The following is a 25,799-nucleotide window of genomic DNA, read 5'->3' as shown; positions in this document are numbered from 1 at the left end:
ATCTGGAAATTCCTCGCCGCGGCTCGATTCCCATGTTCCTCCGCATAGCTGATCGCCTTCAGTTTAAACTGAGCTTCATAAGCGTGTCTCTTTGCCATTTTCGGGGTTGTTAAAACAGCAATGTTCTGCATACCGCACATACCTGTTCTTTTATACATAAGCCACGCCCACATTTACCCCCAGTTCTAATGTTCACAAATACGTCCGCCTTACAATGACGACACACAAAGGGCGCACTGCACTATAGGGCGCGTCGCACATTTTGACAAAAATCTAAGACGTTTATATGCGCCTTATAGTCGTGAAAATACGGTAGATTCGTTTTGATACCTTTAATGTGCTGCATATAATTTTTGCTCTTTGTTGTTGTTTTCTTTTCTTTTCTTTCTCTACTCCTTTCCCATTTTTTTTTTATTTTTATTTTTTTTAGTGCGGATGATCGATTTGATGGGACATTTCACACCAGTGTGCTTTGCAACTATACTGGGGGTTGTCAATACATCCCACCGGGTATGAAGTCATCTTTGTCCTCATTATACTGTAGGCAAAATTATTACATCTGGTGAGCAAGAACCATTTCCTACTTTCACAAATTATCATCTGTTGTATATATGAAATTAAGCAAAAGTAGTCTCTTTTGCATTAATAAAAATTATCAAAACTGATCACCACTACGACTACTACGACTACTACTACTACTACTACTACTACTACTACTACTACTACTATTACTACTGCTGCTACTACCACAATTATGACTACTACTTTAATGGCCCCAATTATTCTCACCTTATTGTAGGGTTTGCAGAGGAAGGTTTTTGATATTGTTGCGGGCTGGAGGGTCGGGTGAGAAGACCACGAGGTGGGGGAAGCTATCTCTGTTCCCACCAGAATCCCCGGAATTGTAGGCCGTCGCACACGGATAATTCCGTGACGCGGCGGGTCGCTTAACCGACCGAGGATGCCAATAACTCAACTGCGTGACCTAGGGTCCTCCCGTTTATTGGTTAATCGGGTTACCTAATTAATCACGAGGTTTAATTACCGGGGAACATGCCCTCGGTACGTCCGAACCGGATCACTCTACCGGACTGGATCACTTTACCGGATCGGATGCAGCCGAGCGACACTTCCAAGGACGTACCGGCTAAAAGGAACGGATCGTTGGGAATAAAGTCCCGGCTAAAGTAGGATTCAGACCATGCTGGATCAATGAAAGAAACCACAAAGACGAGCTGGGAACATTCCGAATGATGATTTATTTACAATGGGCGAGGAATTGGTATGTGGTACGATCACGATTTATTGGGGTGTGTTGTGCAGAGATAGGGGAGAGAGGTGTGGTGCAGCAAATAAACAGGCAACTTACAAAAGGGGACACAGAGCAGACTTAACATGAAAATAATAATAATAACAATAACGATCTTCTGCAGTCTTACTTAGGCCTAAGTCACATTTGCTCTACGGCGAGGATACGGCGGCCGTACGCCCTCTGAATTGACAGAAACGTGCGGCACCTGCAGAGTTTCTGTGGTGGCCTCAGGGTGGCCCTACACCGTATGGCTATATTTTACAGGTCGCAAGGTCGCTGTGGAATTATAACGTGGAGTTATAACTTTTTTTCATTTCTACGTTTGCCGTAGCAATTCGACAAGCCGAAAAAAAAAAAAAAATTAACCCATTTGTTACCGCCCGTGCATGTTCGCCTGAGGGCCCCCCTGCGGTCGCCCTGCGGGCACCTTGCATCTGCCTTGAAAATTCTATGGCTGCCGCAGGAACGCCCTAAGGTCACCGTGCGACATCAAATCAAAGACCGTACGGCAACCCCACGTTTTCGGTCTCCACAATTTATAAATACGCCGTGCGGCTCGCCAAAAAATAAAAACATATGTGACTGCTACATTGTGTGACCGTGGAAATACTGCAGCCGCTGTATAATTGCTAGTGGCTATAGATTTTGGAGACCCCACGGCCGTCGTAGCAAATGTGACCGAGGCCTTAAGCAGACAGGCGCCAGGACACACACACATACACGCACAGAAAACCCAATGAAGAGAAAGTTTGCAACAGGAAGGGAAAGGAGTTGAGGCTATGATCTTGGTACCTTTGTGCTTGATAGCACGACGCGCAACCAATATGCTTCGGGGGGGGGGATGCTCTGTGCTGCGCTACCCGACAGTGGGTGTGTCGTCTCTGGCTTTAGGCGCGTGTGTGGAGACCGTGTTCATGAAGGAGAAGCTTGAGTGGAGAAGGGGCGGAGTCTCGGGTGCGTCGACGGAGTGGTAGGCGGGACCAGGTAGGCGCGTGGGGTTGATGTTGTGTGGGCGGAGATGAGGAGGCGGAGTCCAGACAGCAGGAGGCGGGTCATTGCGGTGTCGATGAGGGTGAGGCGAGAGAGAGGCGGAGGGACTGCTCCGACCTTTATAGGACCTGCCGCACGGGGGGAGGAGCCACTCCGAAGCGAACGTCATCACCTGAATCGGGTACTCCGATTGGCCCCGACCCCTCACGTGGCCCGCTATGGGCCGGAAACCACCTGACTTCGTTTCCGGCAAGGTCATCTCAGACAGCGGCAATATTGCACTCCGACCCCACAACATGACACGAATCGCCCACACCGAAATTGGCATTCGAATCGTCCTGAACCCCCCCCCCCCGGGCCGTGCCCTGGCGATTGGCTGAGGGTCCCGCATGCCCATTCGTGCGTCCCACCACCACCGATCAACGCGCGTGCCAACGTGGCCCGCACTGTACATTCCCCGGCTCGATCGCAGCTTCGCTAGCGGTAGAGACGAGAAGACGTTCACCATCCGTGGAGAATCCGCTGCTGCCAGCGATGGCCGAAGGTACATCGTTATGGATAAATCCATGCACGTTTTACGAGCGGCGTCCGTGTCTGCCTTCGAGCACATTCCATACAGTGCGCGTGCTTCGGCCATTACGCACGTGGCCAGTGCTCGCGTTCGCACGACTCCGCTCGCGCGTGCGTGGGGCGAACACCGATGTGTGTCGGGTATTGAGGTTGAAAAGGAACGAGCCGCTTCGACTCCGCACACTCGTATCCCGCCCAACATGGCGTGGACGAGTCTTTATCGGCCTCCGTACGCGTTTCGTGCAGTGTGGGCGTCGTGCTGGCCGTGTTTCCTGTGTTGTGAAAAACACCATTCGTGCAGCCTCTAAGGTATTTATTCGCATGCCTTTTTAATGTAACCGGCAATCTTCCCGCGATCATCGGAAGCTCAAGTCGATAATCCCGCACTGCTAAGCACATTATATGACTCGCTGCACACTTTGGGTTTCGGGCTCGCTCGGGAACAAGGTAAGGGCTCTGTGCAGCAGTTACCTCACAGCGGCGCCGCACGTGCTGGCCTTAATGAGGGCCCACCTTACAGCGAAGGCGCACGTGGCTGATTTACCTCAGGAATAATCAGATGAAAAGAAGAAGAAAATGGTGAAAGCAAACCTAGCTGTTATAGTAAAAGAGCTGGCTGAGCTTCATTCTCAAATTTGCGCCCAAAAGGTTCGTTGATCTCATTGGCCAGTGAAGACCATCCCATTTATAAAAAGTGATTTAAGTGCGGCTTTCTTGGGGTTAAGAATTATTTGATCCTTCAAGTAGACCCTTCTAGCCCTTCCAATCTAAACATCGCGCCCAAACTGCCCCTTCGGTATTTGGACACATAGTGTGAGATGTTTTAATTACATTTGTTAAGAAGTTTTAATCCCAGGGGTTAACGGATAAGAAAGGGCTAATTAAGGGTTCATTAAGGGTTCAATCTCAAATTGGCGCCCAACACCCGTTCTGATCTCATAAGATTGCTTCACCCACCCACTAACTAAATTCATCACTTAAGAACGATTTTTGTCTGGGGTTTACGGATAAGAAGGGTCTTCACATAACTAGAGAAGGAAACACGAGAGGCAGAGGGCACATTGAGATAATGAAAAAAAAGCGATGACGCGGGTGTTTTCTGTGTTGATTCTAATGTGTATTGTAATATTTGTGGCACGATGATCATCAAACGCAAGTGATATAAAGGCAAGAGGAACACAAAACATTCTCGGTGAAATCGATTTGATATACACTGACGGGCCATGTTGTGATAACCAGGGGGACAATTCAACACATTGGGGGTCGAAAAATGAACACAGCATAAGAAAAACTGTGCAAACAGTCAGAGGGAGATGACATGACAATGCCGTAAACACAGAATGATATAAGAAATCTGTCGAATGTGCTCGAAGATGGGTCTACGTCTGGTACACGAACAGATGCATTTTTTTTTAACAAACTCCAGATGCGCGTCTCAACTCCACTTCTGAACTGTTCTCTGAATCAGAGCCAGCTGTACGAATAATATGATAGGTTATCAAAAACTAAACGTGCTACATATCAGAGACTATAACGAATAAAAATTACTGACCATTACAAAGTAAAAATAACTTGAGGATCTCGGCCCATCTCAACACGCTTGACATTTCAGGTATTTTGGCTCATTCACCCATCAGAATTATCACTATCATGATCATTGATCATCATCGTCATCATCATCTTCATCACTTCTTGCTTCACCTTCAGATGATGAATCGATCATCAGATCATCCGTTCTGGATGGATCACCGTCAGCGTCCATTTCAACTGGTATTTCTGGAATAAGCACCTGGGGCAGATGATGTCCATCAAACCAGATGACTCGATAGTGACCATCAACGATTTCCCATCTCACAGTTAGAGATTTCGGTTTGGTCGCCAGGTGGGAACTGCCCCACATTTGAGCCACAAAACCAGTCCTTACACTATGTGGCCGCATCTCAGCTGAGCAAGGCAGGATGCTGCTGCCTTCGATGCTCTTCAGTTTGTCAAACAGTCACATGGAATTCGATTTGCGGTTATACGTGCCATTGACAACATTGAATCGGTAGTTGTTCAGCGTCGTGGTCTTTTTCGCACCATACATGAGACAGACGAACTCCTCAAGGACAGCAAACATTTCATCGTCCGGCTCTTTGTAGCCGAGGGATGAAAAACCCCGAATGAACTTGTCGTAGGCACACATTATATTGTTGTGGTTGACGAAATTCACAAACCACCATTCAGGTCCCTTAGGTGAGATATCTCTGTAAGTATATGTGTAGTTAGGCCCAAACCCGTTGTTTCGAGGGAATAAATGTCATTCAGTCGGGCTGCGACTCTTCAGGATAGCCGTTTTTCTTTTACTATCTTTATTTTGGACCAGCCGCCATTACTCCCACCACCAACCACGTCTCGACAGCCATCACACAACAACCACCAACCACAACGCCGCTTCACAACAACAGCCATGACCTTTACCGTCACAACTCGCCACCATCGCATCACCGCCATTCTTGCGCCACTTGTGGGCGCCGATGCTGGACTCGTGCGGGGCGCGCACCGAGCAGCGTGTTCAGAGACATCACAGACTTTCCGAAGAAAAACGGATCAAAAACGACTCATGCCCACTTCTGTTCCGTCCTATCGGAGAGCGTGGGGCGATTTGGCCCCGCCTCCAGGGCGTTGGAGTGAGGTTGCGATATGCAAATTCATGGATCAAAAAGCATTCACGCCCACTTTTCCTCGGTCCAATGGGGAGCCAGTTGGAGGTGAAGGGTCGGAGGTAAAGGGTCAAAGGTGGGGGAGCGAGGCCACGGGGGATATAAACGGCCGCGCTCGCCGAACAGTTCAGTTCGGAGGGGAAAGTTGAGAGTGGTGCGTTGGAACGAGTTGTCGGTGGAGCTGGGAAGAAGAGTCAGAGTTCGGAGGGGAGAAGTCAAGAGTGAAGAGTTGGGACGAGCCAAGAGAGGAGACGGAGAGGGCGATTAGACGGAGCTGTGGAGAGGTGGCGGCGGCGAAGGCGGACGAGGGGGTGCTCGCGTCGGTGCCGGGAGCTGCAGAGGGAGAGGCCGGCGGCGCGACCGAGGTCGAGGTGGAGACGCTCGTCGCGGGACCCGAGACAGGGTGATATCCTCCTCCCCCCCCCGAGCATCAACAACCCCCTCCTGTTACCCCCCCGCGCTGAGATAGTGCGACAAGGGGGGCCCCTTTCCCACCCCCTACCAGACACTGTCCGCGAGGCCCGCGGAGTTGGGACGCCACCGCCACTTTGCGTCTCATCATCAGACGGGTAGGCCCGACACGGTCTCGGCCCCAGGCCCGCCTACCCCCCTCATCCTGGAGGGTGGTTCTTTTTCTTTTGCTTTGGGTATCTGTGTTGTCGGCGCCGTCTGTGAAGTAAAATTGTATAAGTGTTGCCGTGTGCTCGGTAGTCGGATAGCTCTGCATTGTCTTCTTCTTTTATATTTGCTTTTTGTGTAATATTGTGTTTCTTCTCCTTTTACATGTGCTTTTGGTGTAATTGTATATGTGTGCTTCCCGTTCATCACGAAATAAACGTGAGTTATGTTGAACTGTTTTCCCGCTTCGCTTCGTCTTTTCTTTCATTGAATCTCCATCTTGCTTCACGTAAAGGGTTGGTCGTGGGCTAAAACGCCCGATAATTAATCGAACCGTCGAGGCCGACGAATAACACCGCTCGGTTATCCCGATAGTACGGAACGGGTCGCTTAAAGTGGCCCGTGTCCGAAGTCGACCTGCGGCGAGGTGCGATCGCCCGGTCTACCCTCCGTGTGGGTACTTAGGTCGGTCGAATTTGGCGAGCAACCCTATCCCACGCGGGGGTCGATTGGCACGATCGTGGTGAGACCGAAAGGTCCACCCGTGACTAGTTCCCGGCGTTAGTCCAAGGGGGTCACGACTGGATTGTCCGTCCGGTGGGCGACGTGCCCCGATTCGAGTTACGTGGCCGTCCGCACGCCGGCGGGCGCCAATCCGCAACACTGGTGTCAGGTCGTGCGATATAAACTCATCGCCCTCCTCGCGGCACTGGTATCGGAGAACGGGAAAACGGGCTCTCCTGTCTCCAATTAAATTCACGGGAATCGGTCCAGGGGTGAGAGGAGCGACCCCCGATTCCCTCCAAATTACGAGCGAGCTAAATTAACCCTTTAAGAGAAGCAAGATGGCGTCTCAAGGCGAGCGGGAGCCGGGGGTATTAGAAATGGATGTAGAATGTGCAGAATCCATGGCTCAGGATGAAATCCCCGTGCAGGAAATGTTGGTTGTACAGGAAAACGAACTCGTCCAACTGAACCCAGAGCCCGAAATGGGTGCGGCAGCGGCCGCGGTGTATGACACCTCCCCTCCCCCTCTCCACCAAAACCCTTCCCCAACCCCTGCCAAAACGGCTCACCCAAGCGCACCCGACATGGCCCAGCTATTCACCATGCTGGCACAAATGAATGCGGAAATGACAGCGAAGATAAATGCGGATATGAAAAACGAAATGAAAGGCATGAACGAAAAGATGGATACAAACACAAATGAAATGAAAAACGAAATGAAAGGCATGAACAAAAAGATGGATACAAATGAAATGAAAAACGAAATGAAAGGAATAAACAAGCAAATGAGGGAAGAAATGAAAGAGCTGCGGGGTGAGACGCAGAACATGGGCCGATGCCTGCAGGCGGGCATGAAGGCCGTTAGCAGGGAGCTTAAAATGGTGACTCCACGTGCAGGAGCGAACGAGCTGGGAGGGGGTGCAACGGTGACCGAAAGGGAAAAATTAAATGGGGAGACCAAAACGTGCGAGACGAGACACGAGGTGACGACAAAGGAAATAAAAACAGTGGAGACAAGGGAGGTAAAGGGTGAAGAGTTGTCAGAGACACGGGAGATGGGAACGATAGAGGGAAGACTACACGATGAAGATGGGGTAAGTGACGCACACACACACACACGGAGGTAGTGGAGGATAATGGGGGTGAGCTGGTGGACTGGGTGGAGGCCCGGTGTGAGCAGCTGGATGGCCTCCTCCAAGAACGAGCGGAGGGAGTATGCCCCCTTGAGGCGAGTCACGACCAGGTGAGTTCGGTCGTGCTTTGCGAGGTCGAGGGGAGGAGTGCTGTGGACAGGTGCACGGAGAGCTTGGGGGGTATAGAGGCCCCGGAGACCCTTGTGGGGACACGAATCCCCAGTGTGGTTGTCCCTGTGTGTGTGGTGCAAGGTGTGAGTGCGTCCCCGTGTGTGGAAGCGACCCCGTGTGTGGAAGCGACCCCGTGTGTGAGTGGTGTGGTGGCGATTGTGCCGGAGTACGTGCTTCCCAGCACGCCGTGTGTAAAAGGGGCACCGCAAGTGAGTGAGGCACCGCGGATGAGTGCCCCCGCGTGTGCGAGTGAGGAACGGTGTATGAGTGAGGCACCGCGGGTGAGTGCCCCCGCGTGTGTGAGTGAGGGACGGTGTGTGGATGAGGCACCGCGGTTGAGTACCCCCGCGTGTGTGAGTAGTATCGTTTGTGTGAGTAGTATGGCACGAGTGAGTGGAAGGCCGCGAGTGAGGGGAGCCACGTGTGCAAGGGTAATGGCATGCGTGAGTGAATGGCCGAGTGCAAGGGAGACCGTGTGTGTGAGAGAGCGGTATGTAAGGGAGATGTCGGTGGGCATGTGTGAACATGCAGCCGCGTCTCCCGGTGTGAGTTTAATGGTGAGATGTGTTAGCGTCGTAACACGCGGGAGTGCGTGTGTCAAATGGCGACGACGACGGCGACAGAAGAAAGAAAGCCGGGTAGCGGCTGTAGTTGTTTCGGGGACCGTGCCGGGTTCACCCAGCAGTGAGCACGAGGTCCGTGCTGTGCAACGCATGAGGCCCCCACGTGCTCGCTTGCGAGAGTGAAGTCCCGGTCCGGAAACGCACGCGGTGGATTTGCCGATCCCGCGGACGGACAAAGTTTAGGCAGGATTCGGATTTGGACCGGACGGGTTCTCCACGCGATCGTGTGTGTTAAGCTCCAACGGGCAAAGCACATGTGTTCGCGTGGGGAACCCCTCGAGACGTGGGGCTTGTGTGTGTTTTTTTTTTATGCGCACGGTGACGTCATGGCTGCACGCGGGTTTGGAATCCGGCAGGAGGGGTATCCCTGCCGGATGGTACCGTCCAAGGAGGGACGAGGTACACGTGCAGCTGCATGACGTCACGGGCAGGTGCAAAGTGCGCGAGCTGTGAGTTTCCGCGCTGGTGATGCGCAGTTAGAAAAAACAAAAAAACAAAAAAAAAAAAACAGCAAGCCTCACTTTCGGGTGCACAGGATTCCTGGGCAAGGGGTGGAAGACCCCCTTACCAGGGCACAGGATGGAAACTAGTTAGGGGGAAGGGTTAGCTTAGTTAGACCGACTTCATGCGGCAGGGGTAAGTCCTCATGGAGTCCGTGGAATGGATTAGTTAGAGGGATTGTAGCCAGATTTAGGTTGGGAAATAAAATGATTTATTTGGAGACAGTGACAGACTTGTGAATGTGTAGTGGGGACGTAGTTTAGCTACGTAGTGTTAAAAGGAACGTGCTGTAGTTTAAGGGACGACGTGGGAGCACGAGTTAGTTAGGGGATGTAGTTAGGAGGATGGCAGAGTTCAGCGGTGAGTGTGTTGAAGAGTTGGTGAGTGAAGTGGAAGCATGTGCTTGGTGAGTGAGTGAGGCCAGCGGGTCTGTGTGAGTGGAGCGAATGGGGAATGCATGGTGCGATGAGTGATTGGGGGGAGGAGTGACTCCCGCCCAAGGGACCCCGGGGTCAGTATAAAGTGAGTTAGGGGGTTAGTCAAATTTACAAAATGGAGGTCGTTTTGTTGTTGGTGTGAATGTAGGCTCGAAACCCGTTTGGAGGGGTGCAGGAGCCCTGTTGACGGGCTGGGAGCGTGGCTGCGAAAAGTGAGTATCGCTGAGTGGGTACCCCGGGCACCAGGCTAGTCGGCCGTGGTAGGCCAAGGGCCCATGGGGGGCCGGGATAGCGTAGTGGGCACGGGTGCGCCTGCCTGTTGCGGGGGCCCGGGGCGCCATTAGCCGCGTGGGCAGTGTTGTGGGCACGGGTGACCCTCGGAAAGGGGCCTGGGAAGCCAGCCTGCCACGTGTGCGTTTCAGGGGAGGTGCCATGGGGGGCACTCCCCGGTGTTTAGGGAGCTGGTAGGCTCGGAGGCAGTGTAGTGCCCGGGGGTGCCATAGCGGGAGAATCGGCAGAGGGTCGTGCCTGCCAAAGGGGGCCACGTGTCCCAGCCATGAGACCGTGTGAGGGCACGGAGAGAAAATTGGGGGGCGAGGCCCGAAATTGTGGGGACACCAACACAGGCGACGGGAATCTGGGTTTATAGAACCAATAGTTTAAGCGAGAGGCGCTTGTTGAAAGCCCCGGGGTAGTTTAACAGTTAAATGGTTAGGGTAGATAGGAAGTGTACCCCTCCGCACCATCCATCCCCTCGCTCTCATTGTGGGCCGCTGGACCCACTTTGGTTATAGATCGCTGAAGTCTGGGGAGGCCATTCTGAGGCTTCATTGGGCCTCGACACAGGACGTTAGCTCTCCCTTGTTCCCCTCCGGGAAGGGAACGTAGGGGTTGGGAGTAGGCTAGGTGACAGGATAGGTTAGCCGAACAAGGACGATAAAGGGGGTTAGGGGACGATTTATAGTGGGGAAGTAAAAATAAAAAAATAAGTTGGGGCTAAATTGGGGTTTGACAAATCAAGGGAGTGGGTATAGACAGTGACAGGCAAAGGCGATAGGTTGGGAGGGAGACCGTAGGGTAGGTCCGAGCCCGCCTTCCGAGTGGCCAGCACCACCGCACTCCCTCCACCAACCTCCACTGAATGGCAAAGACTGGCCAGCTTCATCTGCTGGCTGCGTTGCTGCAAGGCAAAGGCCGGCCCACTTCATCGGCAGCTGTTGTTTTGCTGCAAGGCCTGTGCCATCGGCTGGCCGTGTTTTGCTTCAAGGCCTGTGCCGGCCACTTCATCTGCTGGCTGTTTTTCTTCAAGGCCTGTGCCGGCCAGTTCGTCTGCCGGCTGTGTTTGCCTGCAGCGGCCTTATTCTGCAGGCTGTGTTTGCCTGCTGCCTTTGCCATGCCATGCCCACTACCCCTGTTCACCAGCCCCCGTTCAATTTTTGCTTTGCCCCCCCCCCCTGTTCATTTCCATGTGCGCCAGGATCAAGGCAACAGTTTGCAAGCTGCAAGAACTGCCCTGTTGGCAGCTACAACACGGGCCTGCAGTGGTGGCCCGTGCACCGTGTTTGCGTGCAACCATTCATTCTTCCATTCGTTGTGTTCATTGCGTGTGCCACTTGAGCTGGCACGGAGACTGCGTTTGTGCAGCCCATGCACCGTTGTGGTTCACTGCGTTCAGTTCAAAAAGGAAGGCCTTGGACTGCGTGTGAGCAGCCTGCCACGTTCCCTGTCACCTGCATTGTTGAGTCAGAGACTGCATGTGAGCAGCCTGGCTCCCTGCTAACTGCTTTCTTTTTGCAGAGTTCAGTGATCCTGGGCCATGGTTTAGTGTAAAATTTGTAAGTTAAGGTAAGATGTACTGTAAATATGAGTGCGCCCCCGGCATGTTTGTCTTAGCGCCGGCAATTTTATTTAAGTCGTCCGTGTGAGTGAGTTTGTTTAGGTAGTTACTCAGCCCTTAGGTTATTTATTTTGGGGACACGAATACCATGAATGTCGCACTCAGGGATCCGTAGGTAAAATGTACTAGGGGAAAACTACACATGATGGCACACAAATTTGACGACTCGGGACGAGTCTGTAAAAAGGGGAGGGGGTAGTGTTGTGGTTGACGAAATTCACAAACCACCATTCAGGTCCCTTAGGTGAGATATCTCTGTAAGTATATGTGTAGTTAGGCCCAAACCCGTTGTTTCGAGGGAATAAATGTCATTCAGTCTGGCTGCGACTCTTCAGGATAGCCGTTTTTCTTTTACTATCTTTATTTTGGACCAGCCGCCATTACTCCCACCACCAACCACGTCTCAACAGCCATCACACAACAACCACCAACCACAACGCCACTTCACAACAACATAACAGCCACGACCTTTACCGTCACAACTCGCCACCATCGCATCACCGCCATTCTTGCGCCACTTGTGGGCGCCGATGCTGGACTCGTGCGGGGCGCGCACCGAGCAGCGTGTTCAGAGACATCACAGACTTTCCGAAGAAAAATGGATCAAAAACGACTCACGCCCACTTCTGTTCCGTCCTATCGGAGAGCGTGGGGCGATTTGGCCCCGCCTCCAGGGCGTTGGAGTGAGGTCGCGATATGCAAATTCATGGATCAAAAAGCATTCACGCCCACTTTTCCTCGGTCCAATGGGGAGCCAGTTGGAGGTGAAGGGTCGGAGGTAAAGGGTCAAAGGTGGGGGAGCGAGGCCACGGGGGATATAAACGGCCGCGCTCGCCAAACAGTTCAGTTCGGAGGGGAAAGTTGAGAGTGGTGCGTTGGAACGAGTTGTCGGTGGAGCTGGGAAGAAGAGTCAGAGTTCGGAGGGGAGAAGTCAAGAGTGAAGAGTTGGGACGAGCCAAGAGAGGAGACGGAGAGGGCGATTAGACGGAGCTGTGGAGAGGTGGCGGTGGCGAAGGCGGACGAGGGGGTGCTCGCGTCGGTGCCGGGAGCTGTAGAGGGAGAGGCCGGCGGCGCGACCGAGGTCGAGGTGGAGACGCTCGTCGCGGGACCCGAGACAGGGTGATATCCTCCTCCCCCCCGAGCATCAACAACCCCCTCCTGTTTCCCCCCGCGCTGAGATAGTGCGACAAGGGGGGCCCCTTTCCCACCCCCTACCAGACACTGTCCGCGAGGCCCGCGGAGTTGGGACGCCACCGCCACTTTGCGTCTCATCATCAGACGGGTAGGCCCGACACGGTCTCGGCCCCAGGCCCGCCTACCCCCCTCATCCTGGAGGGTGGTTCTTTTTCTTTTGCTTTGGGTATCTGTGTTGTCGGCGCCGTCTGTGAAGTAAAATTGTATAAGTGTTGCCGTGTGCTCGTTAGTTGGATAGCTCTGCATTGTCTTCTTCTTTTATATTTGCTTTTTGTGTAATATTGTGTTTCTTCTCCTTTTACATGTGCTTTTGGTGTAATTGTATATGTGTGCTTCCCCTTCATCGCGAAATAAATGTGAGTTAAGTTGAACTGTTTTCCCTCTTCGCTTCGTCTTTTCTTTCTTTGAATCTCCATCTTGCTTCACGTAAAGGGTTGGTCATGGGCTAAAACGCCCGATAATTAATCGAACCGTCGAGGCCGACGAATAACACCGCTCGGTTATCCCGATAGTACGGAACGGGTCGCTTAAAGTGGCCCGTGTCCGAAGTCGACCTGCGGCGAGGTGCGATCGCCCGGTCTACCCTCCGTGTGGGTACTTAGGTAGGTCGAATTTGGCGAGCAACCCTATCCCACGCGGGGGCCGATTGGCACGATCGTGGTGAGACCGAAAGGTCCACCCGTGACTAGTTCCCGGCGGTAGTCCGAGAGGGTCACGACTGGATTGTCCGTCCGGTGGGCGACGTGCCGCGATTCGAGTTACGTGGCCGTCCGCACGCCGGCGGGCGCGAATCCGCAACAATATTATACGGCCGTTTCTTCCCTTTCCTTGCGAATGCTGATGTGTAGTCACATCCCGTGAATGCATGCAGGCCAGGCAGAGCTGCGCACACATCCGGACCGATTTGTGCTACTACATAAGTAACGTTCACGTAGCGTCGATTATCCTTACCGGACGTCCCAACTTCCATCCAAATTGTACATGTAAATCTACGAACATGGTGAAGGAGAATCACCAGTATGTCGGTGTCCGAGGCACGTACTACAATGTCACCATCTTGAAATTCAAGGTCAGCCACTGTCAAATGGAAGCACAATCTCGTGTCTGCCTCTGGGTGATTACAGAACAGATCTTGAATTAATTCTTTCTGCACTCCACCATTCACAACAGAATACTTGGCACATTTACCGTTGACACTGAGGAAAACGATTCTTCCTTCCAGAATGTGTCGGTACTGCTCCCCAGCCCAGTCATCCATCATGAATTCCGGTAGACCTCTCTTGAAGGAACTCGATTTCAGAGCTTTCTCAATGTTCTTCGGTCTTATCTGGTCCGGGCCACTGATAACGTAACGTTGCTCTTCGGTTCCTCGTCTTTCCCGTTCGCAATCTTTAATAGAAGGTTCCTCGTAAGTGCCAAACGCTATGTCTATACGTTTTGACTGGTGGGATAAGGCCGCAACGAGGATACCCCGTGACAGACCACCGTAAGTCGGGGGTAGGTTTGGTGGTAGACAGTGAAGGAGAAAATTTCCATCTATCAGATGGACCTTCACATCAGTCGGATGACCGTGATCAGGTACTGTTTTCTCCAGCTTGTCGAAAAGGGCGCTCTTTGCTGTATGCACCATTGAACCATCGCACTTACACATAGACAGCGGCACAGGTGTGAGTGGAAATGTGAAGAGGAATTCGAGGTCCACTTCGGCCTTAGCCGCGATGAAGGCTAGTCTTCTGAGTAACTGGCTTGTACATTTCAGTTCTGCCTCCGTTGAGTTCTGTGGGGCACGTCGGTTGGTTACGCACTGTTTCGCGAATGTCAAAAGTTTGTTGCGGGTAATAGGTCGCTCAAAGCGTGTCGGATCATCAAGGCATTCGCGAACGAATTTCTCATGCACCCTTCGACCTTCCAACGGTACACTGAGCAGAGACTTATTGACGGCAACGGGGACACTCTTCCCTGTGCTGATATTGATTAGCGCCGCATCGGTATTGATGGCGAATGGATTTACCGACGAGACAAAGCTTGAGGTGATTCGCTTGAGATCCTCGTTGTCACGTGTGATTCTCGATGGACTGAGTTCCATTTGAGTGTCGCTATGATGTACCAGTCCGGCCATAGCTGAGGCCTCACTTGCAATTGCTGCACGACTGCCCTTCGTGACACTCCAACGAACGTGCGCAGTGTAGTTGTTTGTCGCCGATGTGAATCCAGTCATCCTCGATGCTGCATCTGCATTGACTGTCTGCTCTAATGTGAGGTCAACTGGAAGGCGTGCAAATTCGTCATTGGTCCTAACCGAGAACGCTCCAGCGTTCATTATGTTGGTCAATCCTGGATGCGTAATTTCTATATTCATGAGATCCAAATGGTATTTGACCATCCATCTCGTGTAGTTCTGCCGGTTCATGGCGAAAAACAAATCAGTCAGCTCAGTGAGTGCCATGCCATACATGGGCCTAGCTACAGCTGTTGGCACTGGTCATCGGAGACGTGTCGAAAGACAAGTGGAGATTATTCTGGTCTTATCTAATTCGTTTATTTGTACGGTGATGCACCGGCGAAGTTCAGATAAACTTTAAGCATATAGCAGATGAGTAGAGGATTTCTCAGTTTGCAAATCATCTCATTGTCAAGGTCGGCCCGGAAAATGCTACCTGTACTGGTGGAAGTGGATCTCGAAAAAGTGAAAATTTTAACCCTGTCCCACAAATTTATATTTTCTCATCTATTTCCTAATTTATATCTACACCTCCGGAGCATATTCTACGTTCATTAAACGGTTGGCGGTGAAGACAACGCAATGGAACCAGGCATTCGGAATGTGGTTGTAATTTGTATTCCAGTTGCTATGTGAAGACCCTTGCACCCTTAAGACCCTTCTTATATGTAAACCCCAGACAAAAATCGTTCTTAAGTGATGAATTTGGTTAGTGGGTGGATGAAGCAATCTTATAAGATCAGAACGAGTGTTGGGTGCCAAATTGAGATTGAACCCTTAATTAGACCTTTCTTATTCACTAACCCCAGGCACTATGGTTTCTTAAATGGTTGCAATTTGTGTTTTTTGTAACTATCTATAGACCCCCGTCATGTAAATGAATGGGCGTCAGCTCAATCAAATTATTTTCCAAGGGCTATGTGAAGATCCTTGCGCCCTTAAGACCCTTCTTATCTGTAAACTCCAGACAAAAATTGTTCTTGAGTGATGAATTTAGTTGGTGGATGGGTAAAGCAATCGTTTGAGATCAGAATGGGTGTTGGGTGCCAATTTGAGATTGAACTCTTCATGAACCCTTAATTAGCCCTTTCTTATCCGTTAACCCCAGGGATTAAAACTTCTTAACAAATGTAATTAAAACACATCTCACACTATGTGTCCAAATACCGAAGGGGCAGTTTGGGCGCGATGTTTAGATTGGAAGGGCTAGAAGGGTCTACTTGAAGGATCAAATAATCCTTAACCCCAAGAAAGCCGCACTTAAGAAATCACTTTTTATAAATGGGATGGTCTTCACTGGCCAATGAGATCAACAAACCTTTTGGGCGCAAATTTGAGAATGAATCTCAGACAGCTCTCTAACTATTAGGTCATCGCAACTCACTCCCTTGTTATCCCGCCAAACAAAAGGAAAGGGACTATCAACACGTATAATAATGGAATAACTGTCTTGGGACCACTATCTGTTGGATACATGGGGTTCCGAGAACCACAACAATATAACGGAATGCATGTCTAGTGGGACAGCCATTTTGAAAGCATGGTGTGGTGACATTACATGACCGATCGCAATGCCGCTTGACTTAAAATGGGTGGGAGATACAAATCTTTCATTGTGATCTTACGGAGCTTTCCTACGATGCTTTGTTTATGAACTGAAAAAGAAGAGGCATTACTTTTGTACCGACCCTTGCACATGCATATTATAAATAATTTCAAGTGTTTGTTTGTGCGTTTGTTGCTCTTTCATGGCCGAACCGTAGCACCAAGAAGGGCCCCACATTTTGGGTGGAGCTCTTTCAGAATCTTGGCAGGGTTTTAGGCTTCTGCATGTTGGCCTTGAAGGCCGTTTTGAGGTTACCAAAGACTTCTATAAAAGTGAATTTTGAGATATGGTGTCAGGAAGTGGTGCTGCCACCCCACGGACCAAAGGGAACCACCATGAGGCCAATAACTCTCTCGCTTTTCAGTGTTCAACACATCTTGAAAACCTCGCCAGGGAAAGCTCACCACTGAGGACAAAATTTCCATATGTTTTCAATGTACATGTTGCATAACCCCAACGTCGTTTTTCTTCCTGTGCAGTGCCGGACACCCAGAATAGTACATATTGTTATGGTTGTGGGAGTGCGTGGAGGTGTCCATCGTTTACAAAGCATGAATGATGATTTGTGATGTTTAATGTGGATTATGGAAGAAATGCCGTGTCAGCTTTGGGATCAGAAATAGGAACTTTTTGTATTTATTTTTCCATTTTATTTTGCTTAAAGTTCTCCCGCATGCACTCCCTTGGCTCCTCACGGCATTTTCACTGATAGTGGTGTGTACAACAACGGCTGTGTGAAGGACTCGGTGAGAGAGGGAAGAGAGGAAGAAGGCAGCCATTCTTCTTCTCGTGGAAACAATCCATGCTTCGTGGCGTGAGTGGCCTCAGCGTGAAATGCTGAGATATGTAGAGGATCCGGCCTCAGCCTGAAATGCTGTGTTGTATAAAGGACGCAACCACACCATGAAGCTTTGTTGAAAAAAGGAGAGGAAGGAAGACGAAGCAAGCTGTGTTGTTTTTAGGATGCAGCGAGGAGCCAATGATGTCTCAGTGAGTGGGGCTGTGTTGTTCAGTAAATGGTGGCCTGCTTCAAAGAGGCTGTCTTTGAGAGTGAGGGGACGGATGAAGGAGAGAGTTAAGGAGAGCACTCAAGATGAGTTGTCAGGATGATGCAGAGCAGGATGACTGAGCCCATTCTGATTTTTTTTTTCCCGCCAAGTGCCACTGACACCAGCGTGGATGAAACTGCCGGCGGTCCCCTTCAAACAGGCCTGAAATTCATTCCATTCCTTATCTCTCATTTTAATTTCATTCCCTATGAGTGTTGCTTTCTTGTTTTGCTTCCCTTTCCTCACCCTGGATTAGATAGAAGGTTCGTGTGTGTGATGCTATGTTGGTCTTTCATCTCAGTTGTGTGTCCTGCATTGTACTTGATTAATTAAGCCCATTGTTCCAGTACGTATATGACTTGCTTCTTTTATTGTTTTGCCTTCAGTGTACCCCATCCTTTGATGTAGTAAGTAAATTCAGTGTATCTCATTAAGATGGTTTGGTTATCCAAACCGCCATAACCTGCATTGAGGAAATTGGCTACGTCTACTTCTCCAGCCAACTGGGTACTCATTGAGATAACTGAGGTCTCTCATCAGGGTTTCCTTATGGAATTAAAAACAACATCCACAAAAGGGCGGAAGGCAACCTACCGAGCTTTGCGAATGGCCAATTCACTACGCTGGTGGAGGAGTGGTGACGCCAGCGGAAACCGCTCACCAAGACCTCCAAATGAATTACAACACAGAGAACCATAACGATACCCCTTTTGAACTTGGAGCCCCGGAGTGACTGCGGATGAAGGTAATCATGCTATTATTTGTGTTGTAATGACGCCTCACACTTAAAGCCTACATTGGACAGTGTGCGGTTGAAGATGCGTGAAGAACGAAGGATGGGAACATTTAGCTTGGGATGCTGGAACGTGACCACACTTGATTCTGATCGAGCACCTGAACATCTGATGGCCACATTGAAAAACTACCGCTATGATGTCATATCTCTCAGTGAAACTCGCAGCATCGGCCAGAAAGAATTATGCAATGGTCATATTGTGATGTCAGGTGGTGAAACGCACTACACAGGTGTTGATATACTGATGTCCACACTGGTCAAAAACATCTGCCTTGCCACCGACTATATCTCAGATCGAATTATGGCTGCTCGTTTTCAGTTGAGGAAAAGTACCCTTCTGTTTGTCTCTGTCAAATCGCCTCCATTTACTGCAGCGGATGATGCTATTGATGACTTCTACGAGCAGCTGCAAGATGTGAATTCCAATAAAAAGTATTGTGACACACTTGTAGTTGCTGGTGAGTTCAATGCAAAACTTGGAAACCAATGCGTTCCTCTGGTCGTGGGACCTCATGGACGAGGCGACAGACTGGTTGAATTTTGCACGGGTAACAACCTCACTGCTGTGCACTCCTGGTTTCTCAAATGATCTTCTCATAAGGTCACTTGGATCAGTAGAGAAAGAAATGCAAGAAATGCCATTGATTACATTCTAATTGGCACAGAAGCAAGGAATCACCTGACCGATTTTGTCGTTCCTACAGCGCTTGCTTTGACACTGACCATCAGTTAGTAATTTGCAAGCTGAAGTGGAAGTTCCATCGTCCTGCTGCTGTACATGGACTGCAATCCGAACATCCAAATGTTGAAACGCCAGAGTCTGAATGAACGTCTGATGACTTTTGTTGGCTTGTTAGATCCCGTGTTGCACAAGGTGACTCTCATGAAGTTATTGCATGTACCATGCACGATGCAACTCTTGACATATGTGGCACGCAAACATCTCAGAGGAAACAGCCTTATTTATCTGTAACAATGCTTCAACTAATCACGCGCAAGAGAAGTAGGCACTTCAGAATTCACAGGTCTGAAGAATGAGGTGAAGCATGCATGCCAGAAGGATCTTGACGAATGGTTGGTGGAAAATATTAACATAATGAAGCAAGCATACTGGAATCACGACTCTCGAACTCTGTTCAAAACTGCTGATGCTCTTCTTCAGAAACCCTGTGCCTCTATGGTGAACACCAAAGATGCAAATGGCTTGGTATTGGAGTCGGTCAAATAAGAGATACAATGTTGGCCTCAATAGGTTGAGGAGCTATTCGAGTCGAACCAGTCATGTCCACCCCAGCACACGACTAAGGTTGAACAAAATCCCCACCAGAAGAAACCAAGAAAGCCATTTAGGCACTGAAAAACCATCGGGCTACCGGAGTTGATGATGTCACATCGGAAGCTCTTAACGCTGCAGCACAGGACCCAGAAGTATTTAAATCCCTCCACAAGGCAGTGTGTAATATCTGGAACACCGGAAAGTGGTCACCGTCGATGACCAAGTCGGTGTATATTGCTTTGCACAAAAAGAATGACAGAGGTATGTGCAGCAATTCGAGAACGCTTGCACTCATCAACCATGCAAGTAAGATCATTCTTAATGTGTGTCAATGCAGACTGGAAAGAACTGCCAGTATTGAAGTAAGAGACCTCCAATGTGGCTTTGCATGTGGTAAGGGCACTACTGATGCGATCTTTCTTCTGAAAGGTGTGGCAAAAGCTTACTATGCAGGCACACGCCCTCTCCACCTGGTCTTTGTTGATTATAAGAAGGCATTTGACTCTATCAACCATGCGCTACTGTTTCCAAAACTGCAGGATTTTGGTATTGAAGATGATGTGATGCGCCTGCTTGAGGATCTCTTCATCAACTCAAAAGATGAGCTCCGTTGGAAAGGCTGGATGACAGACAAGTTTGAGATGCCAGTCAGAGTACAACAAGGCTGTCCATTGTCCCCCACACTCTTCAGCCTCTAAACCAAATGACTCATACGGGAGTGGTATGAATGCATATCACACCTAAGGGCACCCAGTGTAAGTGGTATGTCCGTAAAGGATATCAGATACGCCGATGACCTCGTGATGATGGCGCTGTGCAGAGCTGATGCAGAAGAGATGCTTGCTATCCTGGGCAACATATCAGATGGGTATGGGTAGTCATTCATTCTGGCAAGATGAAATACATGGTTGTCCAGCAACAATGGCTGACAAGAACTGCTTGATACCAATACCACGTATCACATCTTTCTAGTACCTGGGCGTGTCGATCAACCACACTCGAGATGACAACAAGGAGGTGCAAAGATGTGGGCAAATCCACCCCGTCGGCAGTGGAAATACCTGCGTTCCGCCCGTGTCGGCCAAGAAACAAAGGAACAGCTTGCTCAGGCGCTAATCATGTCAAGAGTATTGTACAGTGCCACTACCTTGGCACGAAAGGCAACCGTAATCGGAGAGATCAAGCTGCGGTGCATCTTTGGGAATGTTATTATCTCTGACCTTGATTTCTCAGATGATGCAGTCATCTTTGTGGAGACTGGATATCCTTTTGGGGCCCTCAAGGTGCTGAACTGTGTCACAGTGGTGACCCGCCAGGATTGCGCCCAATAGCTGACGAGACTGCTTCGGCAGCACCAACACTGTACAGAATATGGTCCCAAGGGATGGATGGATGGAGGTGCTGAATGAAGAGTCGGAGCCACTGGAATTACAGCTTTCCTGGGTCAAAACTAAGATCCAGGCTTTCAATGACATCTTGGATGCTGCTATCTTGATTGTACCTGTTTGTAGTGATGATGAGGTCACGGAGAGATTTACATTCCTTGACAGTGATATTCATGTCTCTGCTGACTGAGCCAGAGGTCAATAAACGTCTGGGTCGGGTCTGTGGAGTCATGGATTCACTGGATCATGGGGTATGGCATTGTCGGTACCTGTGCAGGAGGACGAAAGTCCGAGTCTTCAGGTCCTTGCTGCTTCCAGTCTTGCTCGATGGCTGTGAGACTTGGACTTTGACCAGTGATCTGAGATGGATACTTAATTCCTTTGGTGCCAGGTCTCTTTGGAGAATCCTTGGCTATCACTGGTCGGACTTTGTGTCCAATGAGTGGTTGCTGAGAGAGACTCAAATGAGATTTGTTACCTGCATAGTCCGTGAGCATCAGCTGAGGCTTTATGGACATGTGGCTCATTTTCCTTACGCTGATCCTGCTCACCAGATTCTCTCAGCGAGGGAGTCTCGTGAGTGGAGGAGGCCAATGGGCCAATCACATGCCTCGTGGTTGCAGCAGGTTGATCGGCATCTCAAGGAGATGGGGACGGACCAGGCATCTGCCTGGGGGATGGCCAGACGGAGGCCCCTGGAGTACCGGCAGAAAGTGGACGCAGTGACGCGCTGCTCTGGCGCATGCTCCTATACCTCCCATCCTCCCATACCTGACCGGACATCAGGCGACTAGACTGCTTTGGCCAAAGTATCTGGCGACACCTGCTCAACATCAAGTGGCACGACCATATTACAAATGAGAGTTTAATGGAGAAGATTGATGACCGATGGTGCCTCAGCAGTAGTAATGTGATGAAATGCAAGGCAGCACGGTTGGGCCATGTTATTCGGCATGGTGGAATGGCAGCAGTTGTCGTGGATGGTTTTCTGGAGGGATGTTGTCTTTCGGTAGGTCGACCAAAGATGCGTTGGGTCGATAACATCCGAGAGTGGTGACGGTGCAATATCACTGAACTCAAAATGGCAGCGCTGGAAAGACGAGTTGTGTGGAAAGTGGAGGTAGTGGTTCCGGTGGTGTATAATTTCAGGAGGCGACCACAGGCTTATGCCAATGCCGAATGATGATGGTGATGATGATTTCATTGTGTTTGACTTTGTGTCATTCATAACAATATATCTCAATATATGTATATGTGTAAACACAGGGAAGCCCGAAAGTTACTTTACCCCTGATAAATTTCTCGCACTTCCCTCCGTCCCCTCCCCTCTGCCCTCGTCCCTTCCCCTCTGCCCTCGTCCCTTCCCCTCTGCCCTCGTCCCTTCCCCTCTGCCCTCGTCCCCTCACCCGCTATGGTATGCGGAAACACTGACTCAGAAGAATGATGGAGCACATACAGATACAATGACAAATTAATTATTGGAAGTACTGTACAATAAAACCTGTATATTAAAAGAGTTCAAGAACAATGCTTCACTGGGAAGGGTAAAGTGATTTTCAGGCCACCATGTGTATATGTATATGTATATGTATATGTATATATATATATATATATATATATATATATATATATATATATATATATATATATATATATATATATATATATATATATATATATATATATATATATATATCGTAGCTCCTGGCTGTAATGGTTTCTTGGTGAGAATCAGTCACAGATTGTCTTACATGGTAACACTGCATAATCCGCAAAGAACAATCACCCATCTGCCACTCAGACAATTGTTCCATTTCCATGAGGGGATGAATGAATTTATTCATCCAGCGGCAGTTGATAGTTTTTCTGAATAATTGTCAACTCCATTGTTTCTCAAGGATTCTTCTCTTTTTTTCTGACAGGCATTTTGAGGAGCACATGTGAAGTGAACGTGCGCTGGTTCCCCTTTGATATTCAGCACTGTGATCTTAAATTTGGCTCTTGGACACATGATGGCTGGCTTGTGGAACTTCACCTACTTCCTGTGGACCTGTCAGGTTACACACCAAATGGAGAATGGGAGCTTGTGGGTGCGGATATTTTTTAATCAGAATTTTTTGAATTCTTTTTTTATTTGTTTGCCAAGCTTGTGCAAACATAGTTTTAGTTTGAAAACTTGGTGAAAGCACACAAATTGATTCAGGCTGATCATAAGTAAGTATAAAAAAGTTTCCTTTCACATGTCCTCACCTCAAGTGTGTGTGTGTGTGTGTGTGTGTGTGTGTGTGTGTGTGTGCGTGCGTGCGTGCGTGCGTGCGTGCGTGCGTGCGTGCGTGCGTACAGTATATCATGTGTATATACATACATATATATATATATATATATATATATATTTATATCTATATATACATAGATATAGATATAGATATAGCTATAGATATAGATATAGATATAGATATATAGATATAGATATAGATATAGATATATATATATATATATATATATATATATATATATATATATATATATATATATATATATATATATATATATATATACACATATATACTTTGTTGCGAATTCGCGTGCGATCGGCCGCTCGACTCGAATGGCGGCCGTCTCGCCCACCGGAACGGACAATTCAGTCGTGACCCTCTCGGAACAACGCCGGAAGCTAGTCACGGGTGGGGGTTTAACCTCACCATGATCGTGCCAATTGCCCACCCGCGCAGGATAGGGTTGCTCGCCAAATTCGACCTACCTAAGTACCTGCGCGAGTGGTCGACCGGGCGATCGAACCACGCCCGAGGCCGACTCCAGACACGAACCGCTTAAGCGGTCCGTTCCATGCTGCAGTGATAACCGAGCGGTGTTATCGTCGGCCTTGACGGTTCCGATTAATTACCGGGTGTTTTAAACCCACTACGAACCCCTTACGTGATGCAAGATGGAGATTCAAACAAAGGAAAGGACGCAGCGAAACGGGGGACAAGTTCAGACAATGCACATTTATTTCACACAGAAGGCACGTAAGGCACGTATATACAGCAAAACAATTATGCAACAAAAGCAAATGCAGAGTTAAAACCGACTACACACGCACACATGACAACACTTAAAACATACTACTTGACGGACAGCGCCACCACAAGCATTTACACAAAAAGCAAAGGAAAAGGAAAAGAAGCCGCGACTTCCCTTTTCGTGGCCGGTGAGTCCCTCTCCCACGACCGTCAGCGTGGTCACGCCTGGCCCTGACCTCTCTCGTGGCCGGCAAACCCTCTCCGGCACTCCTCGTCCGGATGCGCAGGTCCACCTCACAACCGGCGCTGCCGCGTCTCCCGTCCGTGCCTCCGTTCACAGGTCGCTCGCCAAGCCGCGAGCGCAGGACCTCTTCCCCCGACACGACAAGCAGACAGGAAGCCTTGATGACAACTTTTCTCTCAGGAGATGGGAAGCCTCGAAAAATCAACTCAACTCTTAGGAGACAGGAAGCCTCGAAGACAACTTCTCTCTTTGGAGACAGGAAGCCTCGAAAAACCAACTCAACTTACTCAAGGTCCATGCTGTCTGCCTTTTGTAGCGCGGGGCTCTGCCCTTCGCTCCGCCCCGTTTTTGGCCCCGCCTCCCTTCGAGCTTCTTGGAGAAGCCTCTCGAAGGGGGCGTGCCCTCTCGCTCTCCCTCCACCCCGCCCCGTGCGGGGGCCGGGGGAGTCAGTTTTTGGCTCAGGACCAGAGAATTATTCCCCCAAAAAGAGGCCCCCACCTTTTCTCACCTTTGACCCCCGGCTCGGATCGCACTTCTACCACACCGAGCGCGGAGACTTTAAACGGGAGAAACAGGCGGGAAAAGCCCCCGAGCATCGTTGTTGGTCTTTGTTTGTTCCTCCGCGGAGATCGTAACCGCACGGGGCTTATTGAATGGTGAGTGGCGAAGATGTGGTAGCGTAGATGGTGGAGGTGGCGTGGTTGTCGTGTGGTTGGCGCTGTGGTGGGGATGGCGTGGTTGTTGAGATGCTGTTTGTTTGAAATAAAAGATAGAACAGAAAAATGGCTAACTCAAAGTGTCGCAGCCCGGATGGATCACATAAATTCCCTATATACAATGGGTTTGGGCTAACTACACATGTACTTACAGAGATATCTCACCTGAGGGCCCTTTATTGTGTAATGCGAATTTCCACAACCATAACAATATATATATATATATATATATATATATATATATATATATATATATATATATATATATATATCTACATATATATATATATATATATATATATATATATATATATATATATATATATATATATATATATATATATATATATATATATATATATATATATATATATATATATATATATATATATATATATATATATATATATATATATATATATATATATATATATATATATATATATATATATATATATATATATATATATATATATATATATATATATCTACATATATATATATCTACATACATATATATATATATATATATATATATATATATATATATATATATATATATATATATATATATATATATATATATATATATATATATATATATCTATATATATATATATATATATATATATATATATATATATATATATATATATATATATATATATATATATATATATATATATATATATATCTACATATATATATATATATATATGATCTACATATATATATATCTATATCCATGTCTATATATACATATAAATATATCAAGATGTATTTTGTCTGTCTGTCCATCTATGGAATCGACCCCACCAGTAGTAACCC

The 25,799-nt window shown here is 48.6% G+C and overlaps 1 protein-coding gene and 1 long non-coding RNA gene across 14 annotated transcripts in view; one reads left to right on the top strand and one right to left on the bottom strand.

The window, feature by feature from the left end:
- Positions 1–25,799, bottom strand: part of LOC147016774 (uncharacterized) — a 97,476-nt gene that overhangs the window by 48,252 nt on the left and 23,425 nt on the right. The window lies entirely within an intron of this gene.
- The window catches only part of LOC147016775 (neuronal acetylcholine receptor subunit alpha-7-like), a 103,939-nt gene that overhangs the window by 61,911 nt on the left and 16,229 nt on the right, over positions 1–25,799 (top strand). For all 13 annotated transcript variants that reach the window (XM_085845763.1, XM_085845760.1, XM_085845761.1 and 10 more), the window contains 2 exons: positions 431–510; positions 22,911–23,078. In XM_085845763.1, the coding sequence (XP_085701889.1) occupies positions 431–510; positions 22,911–23,078 (248 nt within the window). The remainder of the gene's footprint in view (positions 1–430; positions 511–22,910; positions 23,079–25,799) is intronic.

The sequence above is a fragment of the Eptatretus burgeri genome, chromosome 11, assembly GCF_056783735.1.
Source record: "Eptatretus burgeri isolate ZD-2024b chromosome 11, Ebu_testis_v1, whole genome shotgun sequence".
NCBI classification, from domain to species: Eukaryota; Metazoa; Chordata; class Myxini; order Myxiniformes; family Myxinidae; genus Eptatretus; species Eptatretus burgeri.
This window is presented reverse-complemented; position numbering and strand designations above follow the sequence as displayed.